An 18,034-nucleotide genomic window follows, 5' to 3' on the forward strand; every position below is an offset into this window, starting at 1 on the left:
TAATTAATTAAATTGGTGCCTTAATTTTGAAGTACTGACAAAGATTACAAACCCCACAGAAAAAAACGGCCTTCATTTGTCAGTTTTCTCAGTACATTCCTGCTGCAATGCGCCTCTTGTCAGCCAAAGTGATGTATCTACTGCAACTTACGATTGTGTTTTAGTAAAGTGAGAAAACAAATAGCCTCATGCTGTACATGTCGTACAGTATGACTTCATTGGCTGTATTACATTTGTCCAGTAGGACACCTAGTGAACTTTCTGGGTACTACGTGCATTTGCAGTCCATCCATGTTGATGTAGGGCCTGTGACTGGTTTACTTCACCAAATGATATGTCCAGAATATAGCGGTTTATAAAACAAATGTATTGTTTTATATGTTTATTTATGTCTAATTTGGGACACTTATAAAACACACATGAGGGTCTCTGCTTCTCTTCAAGCTCCTAATGGTAATCATGTGAGGGTTAAAGATGAGAACATATCTATAATATTAAATTATTTGTCATGTATTCTACTTGTAAATCATAATATTAGTTGCAGTCATTGTTTTTTACAGTGTACTTTCAGCTGTCTGTAGTCAGCTTGTTTTGGTCTCTAGTAGATATCAAAATGATTTATTATTGAGTTAGAATTGACCAAAATATACCATTTTTGCATTAGTCTTGAACACAGCTTTATAATGGTTGTTTTAGTGGGGGGAGTATGTAAAATTATGTGCTTTGCAAATGCTGTATGTATGTTATAATTATTCCAAAGTTTGCCAAGAATTAAACCGTTTTTTATAAAATCTGTAAGGTCCTTAGACCTATTGTGTAATGTTGCCAAGCAACTATTTGAATGAAAGTGTGCTACCCTTCCACCAGTAATTGGTCCTTTACATACATATACTGTATCATACAAGAAAAAAATGACGTCTGACGCCACCCGGGGGCGGGTCTAAACCCTCCTGCGAGTCCGTGAGTACCAGTCTCGAGCCCCACGCAGCATCCGAGATATAATAGCATCATTGAGTTTGGCGTATAGAGAGCGAATAGACCATACGAGAAGAGGAAGACAATCATTATTTATTAACCTGTGAGCTCATTTACTGGAATATTTGGTTGAAGTATCGTTACTCATTCTCTATGGATATAAAATAGGGACAAATTAGCTTTATATTCTTTCATTTACCGTTTTTATCTGGGCTGCCAGTAAAGCATCCTGCGTTACTTCTCAAAATGGCTGAGATTACAGAATTACGACCTGCATATGGTAAGTAGCAGACATTTTTCGGAATTATTTGGCATTTTGTTTATTGTGTCGTCAGATGTTAACGTTATATGATGTCTTGTATTTACATTAGGCAAAATGTTCAAATAATGCCCATTCGTTTTAGAAATAAGGCCATATGAGAGTGAACACACCCAAATAGCATGATTAAGTTGATTGCTATCATCAAAGATTGCCAAATGTAAATTTGACATTTATTCATTACCATGGCCTATGTTAATGTAAATAGCATCGAATGTAATTTGTAAATTGAACGAAACTGATTACACAGGCATGTTCAACAGAGATAGTAACATTACTAGGCACAGACGTCAATCAATTCAACCTCTATTCCACGTTGGTTCAACTTAATTTCATTGAAATGACGTGGAAACAACGTTGATTCAACCAGTGTGTGCCCAGTGGGAGCCTATTATTACAGTATTTGCTATTATGCAATTATTTGTTTTCAATCAGTGAGTAATTTGGTCCAACAACATAATAATTGTAGGCCTATTCTATCAAAAGATAGAGTACTGCGGCCCATTCCCAACATTGTCACTTCTCCCGGTGGTCTTCAATGTGCGCGTAGGATGGGGTGGATAGGATGACGTGATGTCTATTCCTGCATAAGCATCGCCAGCCCCGTTCCTTTGTTTTTGTTAAAGCACGCATCCCGGAACTAGGAGTTTGGCCAAATGGACATATTTTAATTGTATCAGACCCCGAGCTTTAAATTAAGATCCCTGAACAGTAGTTTAATGCCACATTGCCATAATAAGAAGTGTAGTACTCTGAAGGCAGGGGGTGTTGGTGACCCAAACAGTGCCAGATCCTCTCAGCAAGTGACATGAATAGGTGATGGGGAATGGGGAGGGTTATGGGGTCCTGGGGTCCTTCTGTAGCTCAGTTGGTAGAGCATGGCGCTTGTAACGCCAGGGTAGTGGGTTCATTTCCCAGGACCACCCATACGTAGAATGTATGCACACATGACTGTAAGTCGCTTTGGATAAAAGCGTCTGCTAAATGGCATATATTATATTATTATATATTATTATGGATATTATATCATCAGAAGAATAGGACAACCCAAGTGCAGAAACAAAACGGATTGTTCTAAAATATAAACCAATAAGCACTGCCAGGAATGGGCCTGTAACCTGTTGGAGTTGATTCATGTCCATGCGGAAGAGGAGGCTTTTGTTAATAAATGCATTCTCATAGTTCTTGGTTGATTTAAGATTAAACCATCAAGAGCATCTAAACATTCAAATGCTTGAAGAACCTCATTACAACAACTCATTACAATCATCTCAAACAGGCTCAAGATAAACAGTTGTGCAATCTATGCTTGAGTGTTAGCGATGTGTTATTGCAAACATAATGTTGGCCCTGAGCCTGCCGGATGCAGCAGAACATGAGAGTTGGATATCTGAAATTCAGCCCAACAGACTCCAGAAACCCAGATTACAGCCAGTGATCTAATCTGGGTCACTCATCAGGATTAAGACACATCTGGTCCACATCACAATCTGAGTTCTGCAAATCAACTGAATCTTATGTTCACAGGCAGTATACAATAAGACATGTTGCCAATGCAGACAGATTGTCTCTCAGTGCTCCATGGTCACTCAGCACTGTTTACCAGGCTGGTGGATGATGGGGTTTATGCTGTACCAACCGGTGCCAGGCAGAAAGAAAGACGGGCAGTTGGTCAGATGTTTGGATCATTTTGCATTCTTCAAACACCAGAAACATATTTTTCTTGCAATCTAGAGCCATAGTTATTATGACTAATTATATGTCAAAACTATGTCTATTTTTCTGCATAAGTTATCTAAGCCTATCTTCTTACCTCCTTATCTCCTTATCTAAGCATATCTCCTTACCTCCTTATCTCCTTATCTAAGCATATCTCCTTACCTGTTCAATTGTCATGTTAATTAAGGATGCACATTGATTCTTTAAGAACCGCTTTGCCTTAGAAGTTTAGTGCAACTGCCACACTGGTATATAGTATCATAACCCAATAATTAAAGCAATTTTAGTCAATTATGTATCAATTTATTGTCATTTGAGTTTTGAAAAGAACAACCAAATTGTCAATCTTTGCATGCATAGCTCTGTCTATGAACAGTGGTTACATTTCCCCAGCCCCATGACTCAGTTTATCAAACAAAGTGGCAGGGTCAGGCACTGGAAATGGCTCAAATCAAATCAAACGCTGTGTGTGTGTCACTCTACACTCTCTCCTCCACTGACGATACCTCACACACTAGAGTATCTAGTGTCCTGCCGAGGCATCTCTGCTCTGTGCACCTTGGAAGGAACCACTTACTAGGGGAGAATAGGTAGGGGGGTACACTTTGCCTGGTCCAGTCAGTGTGCCCCCTGCGAAAAGTACTGCTGACATATCTTTTTATAAATAATTATGATAAAATTAATTTTAAAACATGACAAATCTTAGGGGGTGCATGCCTTTGTGTCCCCTATAGGCATGATGCCACTGACAGTAGCTGTGCATATTTAAACAAAAAGGATGTCTTGAACTCGGGATGTGTGCTGTTCATATTTGGAATGTCAAACTACCTCTACAGTAGTGTGGTCTGATCTGTAATCTATGGTTAGATAGAATTACATAATTCCTTGCAAATCAACCTGAGCTCTTTTTCTTGATGAAGGATCTGAAATGGGTTATGCAGAAGGCTAACAGATGGAATCCACAGGAAAAAATATCTTTAAAGTTACCCACAGAAAAAAAACTGAACTGAGGAGATTGGCATTGTGTCTAGTTAATAAAAAAATGTACGGTGTATTTTTGGTTCTGTTAATCAGCACATTCAATTTATGCATTTACTTAACACATTTTGTGGACAATTCCTGGACCCACTGAAGCGGAAGATTTGAGAGCTCACTACTGCCATCCCCCTGGGGTATGTTTCCAGGGCAACGGGCTCAGCTGGCATTAAGCTCCTTCCAAAATCTGACATCATCCTCCTGGTATCCCTACCCAGAATGCCAATGAACAACAACAGGAAGGAAGGGCACAGTATTTTGTTGAAAGACAGACAGTTGAAGGAGGGAGAGGAGAGACAGACAAAGACAGATGAAAATGTAGACGGGAGAGAGATAGAGAAAAACAGATAAATAATAATATAATAATATAAATATAGTTCGATAGCTGAGGTAAAGAGGGTGAAAGATAGAGTCTGTGCGTGTGTATGTGCATGCATGTGTGCCTCGTGCATCACATATGTGCATGCTCATGCACATTCACTGTATAGACTGACAAGTTTACCAATTGGAGTATGGTGACATGATCTGAAGGCCAGCGCAGCTAGGGAAATGTTCTCAGTGGAGGGCTGAAGGGTGGGGTGGTGGGCACAATGCGTCTCTTTTCAGGGGCTTGGCCAAACAAAGGGCCCTCTCCCGGCCCTCCCGCCCCGCTGCAGCAGGCTCTGTCCACTGAGTCCCATTACAGCTGGGATCAGCACAGTCAGCCTTACCATGTGCGCACAGCACATAGTCACAGTCTCACATTAACCCCAGCAGCAAATGAGTGGGTGGTGGCTCGCACACACAGTCACACATAGATTCATGCATACCTGCATGTGCACAGACACTTAGAACCTCACCCCTCATACATACACATACACAGAGACACACACATACACATACACATACACATACACATACACATACACATACACATACACATACACATACACATACACATACACATACACATACACATACACATACACATGCACATACACATACACATACACATACACAGAGACACACACATACACATACACATACACATACACATACACATACACATACACATACACATACACATACACATACACATACACATACACATACACATACACATACACAGAGACACACACATACACATACACATACACATACACATACACATACACATACACATACACAGAGACACATACACATACACATACACATACACATACACATACACATACACATACACATACACAGAGACACACACATACACATACACATACACATACACATACACATACACAGAGACACACACATACACATACACAGAGAAACACACACAGAGACAGGGTATGGGGCTATACCTCCCAGACACATTGAGGCAGACAATACACGACCTAGTCTGGCGTAATGACCAGCCCTGGAACATGGTCTGTCTGCTAGATAAAGCACACCGTCACTGGGATCAATTAAGAGAGGCAAATGACTAATGACTTAAATAAAGAGGTGGACTGTGTGTGTGGATGTGTTTAACTATAGTAAAATAACAGTAAAACATTTTTTATCAACTGGGGACATTTTGTTGGTCCCCACAAGGTCAAATGCTATTTCTTGGGGGTTTAGGGTTAAGGTTAGAATTAGTGTTATGGTTTGAATTAGATTTAGGGTTAGGAGCTAGGGTTAGGGTTAGGGTTAGGGTTAGGGTTAGGGTTAATGTTAGGTTTTTGTTTTAGGGTTAGGTTTAAGGTTAAGGTTAGGTTTTAGGGTTAAGGTTAGGGTAAGGGTTCGGGTTAGGGAAAATAGGATTTTGAATAGGGACTGAATTGTGTGTGTCCACAAGGTTAGTTGTACAAGTCTCTGTGTGTGTGTGTGTTTGTGTGGTGTTGGAGGCTGACATTTAAGCAGCCTGGTGACACCTGGCTGAATGACGTCCATATTGCTCATGTGTTTCCCATCACACCTTGCCTTGTGCTCTGTGACACTGTAATGAAGTCACCCCTGCTGTATGGCACAGTCACAGTGTTGAGTCACAGTGGAGTGGAGTCACTCACCCTGGGTGGTGTGGTCACACGACTTACATTATTTAGCCTACCTGACAATAATGAGCCACTGGAGGGCAGTTACATGATTTCCTATTTGATTTTCAGTACTGCATCACTTGGTGCAGTTTAAAGAGTTGAATTTCTTTAATCTGAGTCAGTTCCAGTTCCTGGATGAACTAAATGCAACCGACAGTTTGACTATCTACTTGATTTAGAGTCTTCAGTATGAATATTTCTTACACCAGACATTGCAAACACATCCCAGTCTAGACTGTGCAAAGGCTTTTACTCATTATATCTTCCCCTCTCTTTCAGACATGTCACCGGTGCTGGCTGGTTTTATCGGTGCAGCGGCTCTGGTGGTTGCCGTGGTGATCCTGGTTCTCCTGTGGTCCTTCTGCCAGCGTCGACACCTCCGGGTGATGGGCCGGTACAAGCTCCATGGTGATCAGTACTGTGACTCTGCTGAAGACCCGCCCTACAAGTTCATCCACATGCTGAAGGGCATCAGTATCTACCCAGAGTCCCTCAGCAGCAGCAAGAGGATAGTACGGGTGGCCAGGCGTGCTGGGTGGCAAGGGGAGAGAGACAGAGAGAGGGGTGGCGGCCGCGGGATGGTCCTGGTGGATGCTGAGAACAACATCCTGGATGCTCCTACCCATCTCCAGATGAGCCACCTGGTGCCCCCTGCTGGCCAGCCCAGAATGGAGGCGGCACTGCCCGTCAGGGCCGACTACTGCTGCCTGGATAGCTCAGCTACCAGTAGCGAGAACAGCAGCAAGACCGTTTCACCTTTCACCCCCGCGTCCTCCGACCCAGAATCAGAGCCTGAAACCAGCCTGGGCTCCCTCAGCCTGGCTTTAGACTACAACTTCCCCAAGAAAGCCTTGGTGGTGACCATCGTTGGAGCCCATGGCCTGCCTGCAGTTGACGAACAGGGGAACAGCTCCGACCCCTACGTGAAGATGACCATCCTCCCTGAGAAGAAGCACCGGGTGAAGACCAGGGTCCTGAGGAAGACACTGGAGCCGGTGTTTGACGAGACATTCACGTTCTATGGCGTGGCCTACAGTTCGTTGCCCGAGCTCACGCTGCACTTCCTGGTGCTCAGCTTCGACCGCTTCGCCCGAGATGATGTCATAGGAGAGGTGGTGGTCCCGCTGACAGAGTTGGAACCCAGCACGGGGCGGGTGCACATCACCCAGCAAATCAGCAAGAGGAACATGCAGGTGAGGAATGGGGGCGCGCGACCTACACATGTTTAAAAGCATGAACAGACAATTCCAACATATTCTTAGAAGTAGGGGCCCGGCGCACACATACACACACACACACACACACACACACACACACACACACACACACATGGAATTGAGCGCAGTGCAGTACACAGAGGGGGTTGTCTGACAGGAAGGTCAATGTGTCTCTATTGATTCGGTCCCCATTCAAGTCTTAACTGCAGCCAAACTGAGGAGACAGAAACAACGCCTCCGTGTAATCTCTCAATGCAGCCAGCCATCCATCAGGCTCCCTTCATCATCACAGCCACACGTGTGCATGTGAGTGTGTACCCAACTCGGACTCACCAAGAACTTTCGTTTTTTGTTCCTACATGTACCTGTGGCACTAGTCCTCCCTGTGTGGCCATTGTGTATAACCCATCTGCTGTTCAATATAAGAAGGGATTGATATGTTTTGTATGGATGCAATGCAGGGGTTATTACTTCCTCATTGAAAAAAGACTGATCGTATAAACGGATAGTGTTCCTCAGTACTCATTGTGGATGGCAAGGTATTGCAGTAGCATGGGGGAAGTCGATACACCATGCATGGGAATCAACCTCATACCTGACTAGGATAGTAAGTTGCAGGTGTATTAAAACTACACTAGAATGAGAAGAGAACTTTGGCTCACTGTAGTGGTGTCAGGGCAAATTTGCGTGGCTAAGCTTTCGGTCAAACAACCTTCATCAAAGCAAGGTCATCTTCTTGCTTATTGAAATAATCCATCATAAGCATACCAATCACCAGGACACTCACCTAGGGATTCTTCTCAGCAAATCCTCATTTTATAATCATTAGATTAGAAAATGCCCTTTTAGTGATGGGTTGGAATAATATGAAATCAATTGCAAGTCAGTGAATATGAGAAAGTGCATGTGTGTGCTGGTCTGTAGCATCATACATCATGTCTACCTACTGTCATCTGTATTAATATATACAGTACCATTATCTGATTTACATTTATATGGATATACAGTGTAAAGGCCAGCCATGACAGATTTTGTTCAGAGTTTATCTGATTCATTGTTTAATTCCTTTGCTCTTACTATGCAGAACACCTAGATTATACAAACCGCTATACTGTATACGTTGTGCTGTTTCTCACATAAACACTAAAATAATCACACTAGTCTGTTTCCACACGCAGATATGTATGGTATATTTACTCAATAAGGCCTGAGTGGGTGTGGTATATGGCCAATATACCACGTCTAAGGGCTGTTCTTAGGCAAGACGCAATGTGCCTGGATGCAGCCCTTAGCCGAGGTATAATGGCCGTATACCACAAACCACAAATACCACAAACTTATTGCTATAATAAACTGGTTAATAACGTAATTAGAGCAGTAAAAATACATGTTTTGTCATACAGCCAATCAGCATTCAGGCCTTGAACCACCCAGTTTATAATTGTGCATGTAGAACAAGGTTGGCAAATAGATAATTCCAAAGACTGCTGAGTTTTATTGTCTTGGCAGTTGGTGCCCAATTACTCTTTTAATCTATGACTGTACGATTATGGCTGTTTCATTGTTGTATTGTGTCTTAAAGGCTGAGTAGGTGGGTTTGATGATTGTTCCTTTTGAATGAATCAATAGTTAAATCCTCTATGTGTCTGTCTCTTCCTGCAGTGCGAGAGCCGTGGGGAGCTGTTGGTGTCTCTGTCCTACCAACCTGTCTCCCACCGCCTCAGTGTGGTGGTGCTGAAGGCCAAACACCTGCCCAAGATGGACATCTCTGGCCTGTCTGGAAGTGAGTTCAACCACTGTGTATGTCAGTGTGTGCGTGTGTGCCTGTGGACAATTTAAAAAAGCGGAGCTTGTGTAATGTACCCTTTACATATAGCAATATTCCAAAATGTCCTTCTCTCCCTTAGACCCATATGTGAAGGTCAATGTGTTCTACGGACGCAAGCGCATCGCCAAGAAAAAGACGCACGTGAAGAAGTGCACGTTAAACCCCGTCTTCAACGAGTCCTTCATCTACGACGTGCCCCCCGAGCTGCTCCCTGAGATCTCCGTGGAGTTTGTGGTGGTCGACTTTGACCGTACCACTAAGAACGAGGTGGTGGGGCGCCTGCCCCTCGGCCTGCACAGCCCCTGTCCCTCTGGCGCCGCCCACTGGCGGGAAGTCTGCGAAAACCCCCGTCGGCAGATCTCAAAGTGGCACAACCTCAGTGAATACTAGCTCCTCACACCACCTAATGCATATAGTTCTACCTGTGTATAGGGGGAGGTGGAGGAGGGGAAGAGAGGGACTTCTTGCCGAGAGAGTGGCTTTTCCCCATGCCATACATTCTCTTGTGAATAATACCAACATAAAATGAACAACATTCCTGGTGGGACTTGTACAGTGGACTTTACAGTGGTTAAGGTTCAATTACAGGATCGAATTAAAGTAACAAACATGCATACAGATAAACATACAACATATATAACCCACACCACTACAGAATTATAGAGACACTCAGTCTCAGCATTTGGGTAAGAGTAATGAAAATAAAAAAGTTGTTTGTTAACCAAAATCTGACCAGGATCACACATTCAAGGCAGTTATGAATTATTGTCTGGCCATGTTGTATGAAATTTAGGCGATGGGATACATGCAAATTCTTAAAAAAGGAAGAATTGTCAGACTTCAAAATCCTCCCCTTGCCAATATTGTACTTCATTCATCGCATGTCTGAATTAAACAGAAATATCATCAAATCAAATGTAGTAAGGAAACAGAAGTATTGCTTATATTGATAGTGAGAATTTTTTTCTCTCTCTTAAAATGAGAAAATCTCATGCAACCGACTCTCTGTTGCAGTTTCTCTAAAGGTATCAACGAATAGGACAGCTAGACATTTCTACCCATGAAATGTTTTGGGGCCTAACTGTTGTTGTTTAGTGGCATTACCATATTTGATGACAAGCTCTGTATCTAACATGAAAACCATCAAGGTTTCAAACCAATTGATGCTTTGTTGTTCAGACAAATGTGATTTCACTGCAAATATATTTATTTTGGGTTCATTTTTAGAACAAATTCGGTCTGAAAATATGAATGTAATAAACAACCAAAACATTATTACATGGATACATGTAGCGTTTCGCTACACTCGCATTAACATCTGCTAACCATGTATTTGATTTGATTTGATTTAACATGTGATCACAAGAAATATGACATCTTCTCATACTGTGGCATTGAAAAAGCATTCACCACAGTATAAGCGAATTACTGAAATATCACTGCAGCAGGTTAGTCTTACTACTGTAATAACCAGGTAATAACACATGCTAGTTAGCAGCTTGTAGTGCCAGATGTTTTTTGAAAGTCACTGATATTATTGTGAATAATGGTTTTGACATGAAGAGTTGTAAAGGGTCATGTTTTGCTGTGTGGTTTCCAAAAGGTTTATACAGTATATTCCATATATATTTTGGCCTTTGCTGCCATGCTCATCTTTTAGGACTCGATTCAATCCGAATCCCTGAAGTTCTGCGCTATTGCGTGCTGGAAATGTAAACGTAATTTTTTATTGAGCTGTCATATGCAGCGTTTACCGTGAATGCAGTCTTCGCGAACTTGGGAACATTGGCTTTACATTGCCTTTACATTTCAATAGCGCTGAACTTGAGCGATACGGATTGAATCGAGCCCTTCGTGTATTTTTGTCTTTTTCATTTGGCTAATTTCAAGATTATATTGTATAAAAGAACAGTACTTTATATCTTGAAGGCAACAATTTTCTGTAGTGAATAGCCTCACAGGTTGAAGCTCCTGTATGTTGTTGGTGATACTCTGTGTGTGTGTGTGTGTGTGTGTGTGTGTGTGTGTGTGTGTGTGTGTGTGTGTGTGTGTGTGTGTGTGTGTGTGTGTGTGTGTGTGTGTGTGTGTGTGTGTGTGTGTGTGTGTGTGTGTGTGTGTGTGTGTGTGTGTGTGTGTAGACTGCAGAGCCCGCAGAGCCCAGGTGCACTGTTTAGAATAATATAAGTTGTGATGGGGTTCAGAGCAGGACATGGCAGTGGGGTGGCTACTGCTAGCTTCTGGGTTGGCTAGGCTTTTGACCAGAAGGACGAGACACAGGTGGGCAAACCCCCACACCTCCACTGTCACCAACCTCTCCATCCTCTCTTCCTCCTCTTTTTCTCCCGCTCTCTCACTCTCTCTGACCCTCCTTCGCACTTTCTTTCTAGCTCTCTCTTTACAGTCCCTTATTTCCTCAATCTCCTTCGTTCTCCCGTCTCCTCTCTCTAACTCTTTCTTTGCACCTTCTTTATTTGGATCACTAATATCTCAAATTCCTTTTAATGCTTCATTCCTCATAATGAGAGAAGTCACAGTATTTGATATATTAGTGAACCCATCATAACACCTATCACACCCGGTGAGGATTTGGCTGTATGACTGATGCTCTGTCATCATTGTACACCGTAGGTCAGGGGTGTCAAACTCATTCCATGGAGGGCCTAGTGTCTGCAGGTGTTTCGTTTTTTTCCTTTCAATGAAGCCCTAGACAACAAGTAGTGGGGAGTTCCTTACTAATTAGTGACCATAATTCATCAATCAAGTACAAGGGAGTACTTGCAGACACTCGGCCCTCCGTGGAATGAGTTTGACACCTGTGCTGTAGGCCTACTCAGTGGAGACATGGGGAGTCTAGCTGCAATGGCTTTAGATCACACTGTGTAACATTTACTGCAGTGCAGTCTGGCAAATTGACTGTGTGAAACTCTGGGAGAACAGTAATCTCAGTGAGGCCAAGGTGAAAATACTTAAGTAAGACTGCAGGTTTGTGTCTTGTCAGGGCAAGGGGAAAGCATAAAATGTGTTGCAATACATATGAGCTGCCTTGTTTGCTTTTGGCAGCAAACTCCTGCGATCAGAACCCCCACCATTTTGACTGTCTATAGCCCCGTTTATACCTGGTGCTAACATGGGTCCTTAGTCCTGATCTTGTCTACATTCTGATTGTGAATACACATGGTATTAAAATGAGTCTGTTATCTGTCCACTGTTTCTGCATTGTGACCAGAGTTACTGGTCCATTCCTTTATGCAAATAATTTCACAGCTATAATATTTGTATATGTATTTACTGTAAGACACATATTGATGTAATCAGCCACCTATCACTGATTTTAGAGGCCGGAATAATGATGATTTAAATGTTTTTTCTGTCCAGATCTGTCTACACTTGTAAGATGTCTAGACACAAAAAGATCACAATCAGATCACAACGTGTCTTTTGATTGTCAACACCTGTCTAAAAATGTGGGCACAATCAGACTGTGGACAAGATTAGGACAAAGGACGCAAGTTAGAACAAGGTATAAAAGGGGCTTACTTCACCTTGTCTCCCCACCTTCGACCTTCAGTGTAGCTATTTCCTTTGTTGAAATATCCTTGTTAACTAATTTGGAATAAAATATGAAACGTAATGTAAACAAACTGTAATAATGACTGATCGTGGACTGGTACAAATTATTATTTCAAGGTATCTTCTGTCCAAATACATGGAGTTAAACTATGTAATGAAATACTTACCAGTAATGCAAACGGTGTCTAAAACTTACATTTTCCTATGTGCTGAGTATATTACGCGGATGCTAACTTGTGTGTTTTTTTCATTAACAGTCATTCAACGTGCAAATAAAAAGTTATACTCCAGTGTTTGCAGCTCATTTAAAAAAAAACAGCTTTACATCACCAGAATCTTGACACACATGCATGGAGGCATGCGAGCACACAGGCTTGTAAGCGTGTACACACACTCACACACTTCTCATAACAGAGCTACATTAAGCACAATATGCAACATGAAAATATTGAAAATATCATGACAATCAACACCCTCTTCTGGTGTAATCTAGTTGTAAGTCCTGTGACTGAAGTAACACTAGTCGTCTGTGTAATTTAAGAAGGTTGTCACATACATAGATCAGTGGAAATAAAAGCGTAGATCATTGATCCGTAACGATTTTCATTTGAACTGTTACAAACAACAAAAAACAAGCAACAATATTCATACAACTGTAATAGAGTAGCAACAAGGATAACTTCAATAATCATAGAAGTAGACATCAAGGTCAAATTTAACAACAAAAGAATCATGTAGAAACAAGATGGGAATTATGTGGATTATAATTAATGGACATTTTTGTAGGGGTTATAACATTTTTCATTAGCGCAAATCAAGTCTGAAATTTTTAAGTGGAAATTACAAACTTAAGAAGTGTTACACCCTGATCTGTTTCACCTGTCCTTGTGCTTGTCTCCACCCCCCTCTGGGTGTCGCCCATCTTCCCCATTATCCCCTGTGTATTTATACCTGTGTTCTCTGTCTATCTGTTGCCAGTTCATCTTGTTTGTTCAAGCCTACCAGTGGTTTGTCTCAGAGACTGGGTTTCCCTAGTCCCTCTCTTTCTCGTCCTCCTGGGTTTTGACCACTACCTGTCTCTGAGCCGACCTGCCTTCCTGTACCTTGGCCTCTGCTCTGGATGATCAACCCCTAGCAGTCTTGACCTGTCATTTGCCTGCTCCTGTGGTTACAATAAACATTGTTACTTCACACAGACTACACTTGGGTCTTACCTTGATACCTGATAAGAAGCCTTTTTAAAACTTGAATACACTGCTGTGCAGGAAAATGTTCTGTTACAACAGAGATTCGGTACCTAATGGCAGCAGACTCAAGGAGAATTGGATCATTATCAAAACATTTTTTTACATTATCTTGTAGGAGCCTTGTTTGTTAATGGAGGAGCAGCTGATCAGATTACCAATCTTGAAGAATCCATTTGCAATATCCAAACTGGTGGAGAGAGTACTGGGTAAAGTTAAGGCTGTGAGGATCACGAGAGGTGGGCTTGTTTCAATTTTGTTGTACTTCTTAGGATCAGAAGGAACATGTGTTGTGTCTTACCCGATTTGAGAAGTTTGACGTGTCGTGTGTCTCGAGGGAAGTCAATGTTGAAGAGATAAAAAATATTCCTGGAGTGATTGATGCGCGTCAGATGAATTGTGTGGTGAAAAAGTGAAGAGTCTCTGTTCTTTTTTTTTTTTTTTTGTCTTTTGCTACTCAAGAGCAGTGGGAGTATATCAACTACCGATTCAGAGCATTTATCCCAAGACCAATGATCACTGTAAAGCTTTTGGACATGTTTCAAGTGTTTGTAGAAGGGAGAAGCCAATATGTCCAAGTTGTGGAAAAGATCATGTGTTTAAAAGGGATAAAAATGTGACAAGTTGGAATCATGAAGCCATGTCTTTGGAATGCCCGACAAGGGTGAAAAAGAATGAGGTGGCCAAAGTCAGGGCTGTCCAGAGCATTTCATATGCAGTGGCTGTTAAAAGGGTTGAGGGTTCGAATGGTGCTCCTGAAGAGTCCATGGTGGTGGATAGGCCTTCACTGCAGACTGCAGGGGTTGCCTTTCACCAGTAGAACCCAGATATTTTAAAGGTTAAGAAGGTGGACTTTGACCTTTATACACTATATATATACAAAAAAGTATATAGACACCCCTTCAAATGAGTGGATTGGGCTATTTCAGACACACCCGTTGCTGACAGGTGTATGAAATCGAACACACAGCCGTTCAATCTCCATAGACAAACATTGGCAGTAGAATGGACTTACTGAAGAGCTCAGTGACTTTCAATGTGGCACCGTCATAGGAGGCCACCTTTCCAACAAGTCAGTATGTCAAATTTATGCCCTGCTAGAGCTTCCCCGGTCAAAGGTAAAGGCTGTTATTGTGAAGTCTAGGAGCAACAATGTCTCAGCCGCGAAATGGTAGGCCACACAAGCTCTCAGAATGGGACCACCAAGTGTTGAAGTGTGTTGCACTCACTACCAAGTTCCAAACTGCCTCTCGAAGCAACAGCACAAGAACTGTTCGTCGAGAGCTTCATGAAATGGGTTTCTATGGCTGAGCATCCATACAAAAGCCTAAGATCACCATTCGTAATGCCAAATGTTGGCTGGAGTGGTGTAAAGCCGGTCGCCATTGGATTCTGGAGCAGTGGAAATTTGTTTTCTGAAGTGATGAATCATGCTTCACCATCTGGCAGTCCAACGGAAGAATCTGGGTTTGACGGATGCCAAGAGAATACTACCTGCCCAAAGCATAGTGCCATCTGTAAAAGTTTGGTGGAGGAGGAATAATGGTCTGGGGCTGTTTTTCATGGTTCTGGGCAGACACCTTAGTTCCAGTGAAGGGAAATCTTAATGCTACAGCATACAATGACATTATAGACGATTCTGTGCTTCCATCTTTGTGGCAACAGTTTGGGGAAGGCCATTTCCTGTTTCAGCATGACAATGACCCCGTGCACAAAGTGAAGTCCATACAGAAATGGCTTGTTGAGATTGGTGAGGAAGAACTTGACCCCTGACCTCAAGCCCATCGGACACCTTTGAGATTAAATGGAACGCCGACAGTGAGTCAGGCCTAATCGCCCAACATCAGTGCCTAATGTTCTTGTGACTGAATGGAAGCAGGTCCCCACAGCAATATTCCAACATCTAGTGGAAATCCTTCCCAGAAGAGTGGAGGCTGTTATTGCAGTAAAGGGGCGACCAACTCCATATTAATGCCCATGATTTTGGAATGAGATGTTCGACGAGCAGGTGCCCACATACTTTTGGTCATATAGTGTAGCTATGGTGATTAATGGCACCGCCAAGATGGAGAGGAGGTCCAGGAACATTTATTTCATTGTGGATGCGAAGGAGCTGTTCTTGGGACTGAAAAATTTCTCTGTGGAGGAGTTGCATGGAGTATTGTCACAAGCCGTACAACCCTCTCAGGCCCTAGAGCCTGAGAAGGGAGATAGGAAGGAAGTAGTGTTTGTTTTCCAATGTACAATTTTTTTTTTGGGGGGGGGGGTGACTAAGTTAGTTCTCCATATCACGCATGGATTTTCTTTTAATCTTGTTTTTTCACAATCTGTCCAGTTAGTGGTGGCAATACACCTTTTTGGGTTGTAGTCTACCATAAAACCCACAGAAGAAGAAGGAGGTATGGGGTGTGATTTTCTTGTAGGCAGAGCGCATTGGAGTAGGATTCTATTGCATTGACAGGCATGACTCAGGCCTGTACTCTACACCTACCAGTGCACCTTAACCAATCACAGCTGCAGTAGCCATCTTTGAAAAGCTAATCAGGTAAAGAACTTTCTTGTGTCTTAAAATGATGTGGTATTTTTAGATGGTCTTGAATAATCTAAGTAGCCAATTAGCACAGCGTAGCATAATTTGTCTGATTCTCTAATAACGGTACAGGAATGATAATGTATTTTATTTTTGAAAGTAGTTTCTTGCATCAAACACAACATTTTCAGTCACTTCAATAGCTGAAGAACAAGTGGAAAACAGGATAATGTCAAGCACTGCATGTTTTTTTCTTCAAAAGTCTCATGGAATGTAGGCATTGAACACTACATATTGGCCACGGGAAGCGTTTTTCTTCATTATGATCAAATAGCCACAGTAGCTTACTTGACCACTGTTAAAACTGTAACTTAAAGCAGGTACAGCCTCAGTGTTCACAGTAAATGTGTGCTGGAAGTTGCACAGAAGTTTCACCACGTTCAAGTTTGTGCTCAGCAAACCTGAAATTTGCTCAGTGCTTATATTTTTTGGGGGGAACATTAGAGTTGAGTAGCTCCATTTTGTACAGACAAGAGATCCTGGTTCAAGTCCAGGCTCTGCCACAGCCGGCCGCGACCAGGAGACCCATGGAGAGGCACACAAATGGCCCAGCGTAGTCTAGGTTAGGATAGAGTTTGACCGGCCAGGATGTCCTTGTCCCATCACGCACTAGCGACTCCTGTGGCATTCCAGGCACAGTGCATGCAGACACTGTCACCAGGTGTACAGTGTTTCCTCCGACACATTTGTGTGGCTGACTTCCGGGTTAAGCGTGCATTGTGTCAAGAAGCAGTGCGTCTTGGCTGGGTCGTATTTCAGAGCACGCAAGGCTCTCGAGCTTCGCCTCTCCTGAGTCCATACAGGAGTTGCAGCGATGGGACAGGACTGTATCTACCAATTGGGGAGAAAAAAGCATTTAAAAAAACTGGTTGTTATATGTAGAAACCAGACAAAGTTCTTCAATTAAGCCTCTAAAATAATAAAACATACAGTATCCTCAAGCAACTAGGAGAGAATGAGCGATCAGTTATGTACAACAGCAAACCAATCAGTTCAAACAAATCCAACATGGTTTCCCCCAGAGGAAAAGACAAGGAGCAACTAGCAGATGCAAATGAGAGTAATGAACAATTAAAGGATATCCAGGAAAACATAGCTAAAATGATCTCAATGCTCACCAAAACGAACTGCTACAATAAAAGTAGAGGCTGTCGTGTCAGACACACAAACAAGGCGTGTGCGTGAGCAAACACCACAACAAAATGTGCCTTTTGGAAACAAAGTTGCAAACTTTAGAATATTAATTGGACCAGGAACATGAGAATATTGTCCTTACCGGAAGATGAGGATAAAGGAGACCTTTTCAGCTAAGTGGTCAAACCGATAGATTCTTGGCATGGGTATATCAGACAATCTGGAACGATGCCATAGGATCAGCGTGAAACAGAAGAATGCTAAATGCCTTCTCATGGTAATCTTCAAACTGTAGAACAATCAGACCAAAATCAACATTCTGAAGGCACAAAGGGGGAAAGGAGATCAAAAT

General features: G+C 42.3%; 1 protein-coding gene across 1 annotated transcript; it reads left to right on the forward strand.

The window, feature by feature from the left end:
- Positions 1–984: 984 nt before the first annotated feature.
- On the forward strand, positions 985–13,004 carry LOC118367688 (synaptotagmin-11-like). Its single transcript, XM_035751277.2, has 4 exons — positions 985–1,255; positions 6,379–7,292; positions 8,979–9,099; positions 9,224–13,004. Exons 1-4 carry the CDS (start codon positions 1,222–1,224, stop codon positions 9,532–9,534), a joined length of 1,380 nt encoding a protein of 459 aa, XP_035607170.1. The 5' UTR covers positions 985–1,221; the 3' UTR covers positions 9,535–13,004.
- Positions 13,005–18,034: the final 5,030 nt, after the last annotated feature.

Source organism: Oncorhynchus keta, chromosome 34, assembly GCF_023373465.1.
Source record: "Oncorhynchus keta strain PuntledgeMale-10-30-2019 chromosome 34, Oket_V2, whole genome shotgun sequence".
Lineage (NCBI taxonomy): Eukaryota > Metazoa > Chordata > Actinopteri > Salmoniformes > Salmonidae > Oncorhynchus > Oncorhynchus keta.

Coding starts and splice junctions, on each gene's coding strand:
- LOC118367688 (XM_035751277.2), top strand. CDS start 1,222: ATGGCTGAGATTACAGAATTACGACCTGCATATG. Junction 7,293..8,978: donor TCAGCAAGAGGAACATGCAG/GTGAGGAATGGG, acceptor CTCTTCCTGCAG/TGCGAGAGCCGTGGGGAGCT. Junction 9,100..9,223: donor CATCTCTGGCCTGTCTGGAA/GTGAGTTCAACC, acceptor TCTCTCCCTTAG/ACCCATATGTGAAGGTCAAT.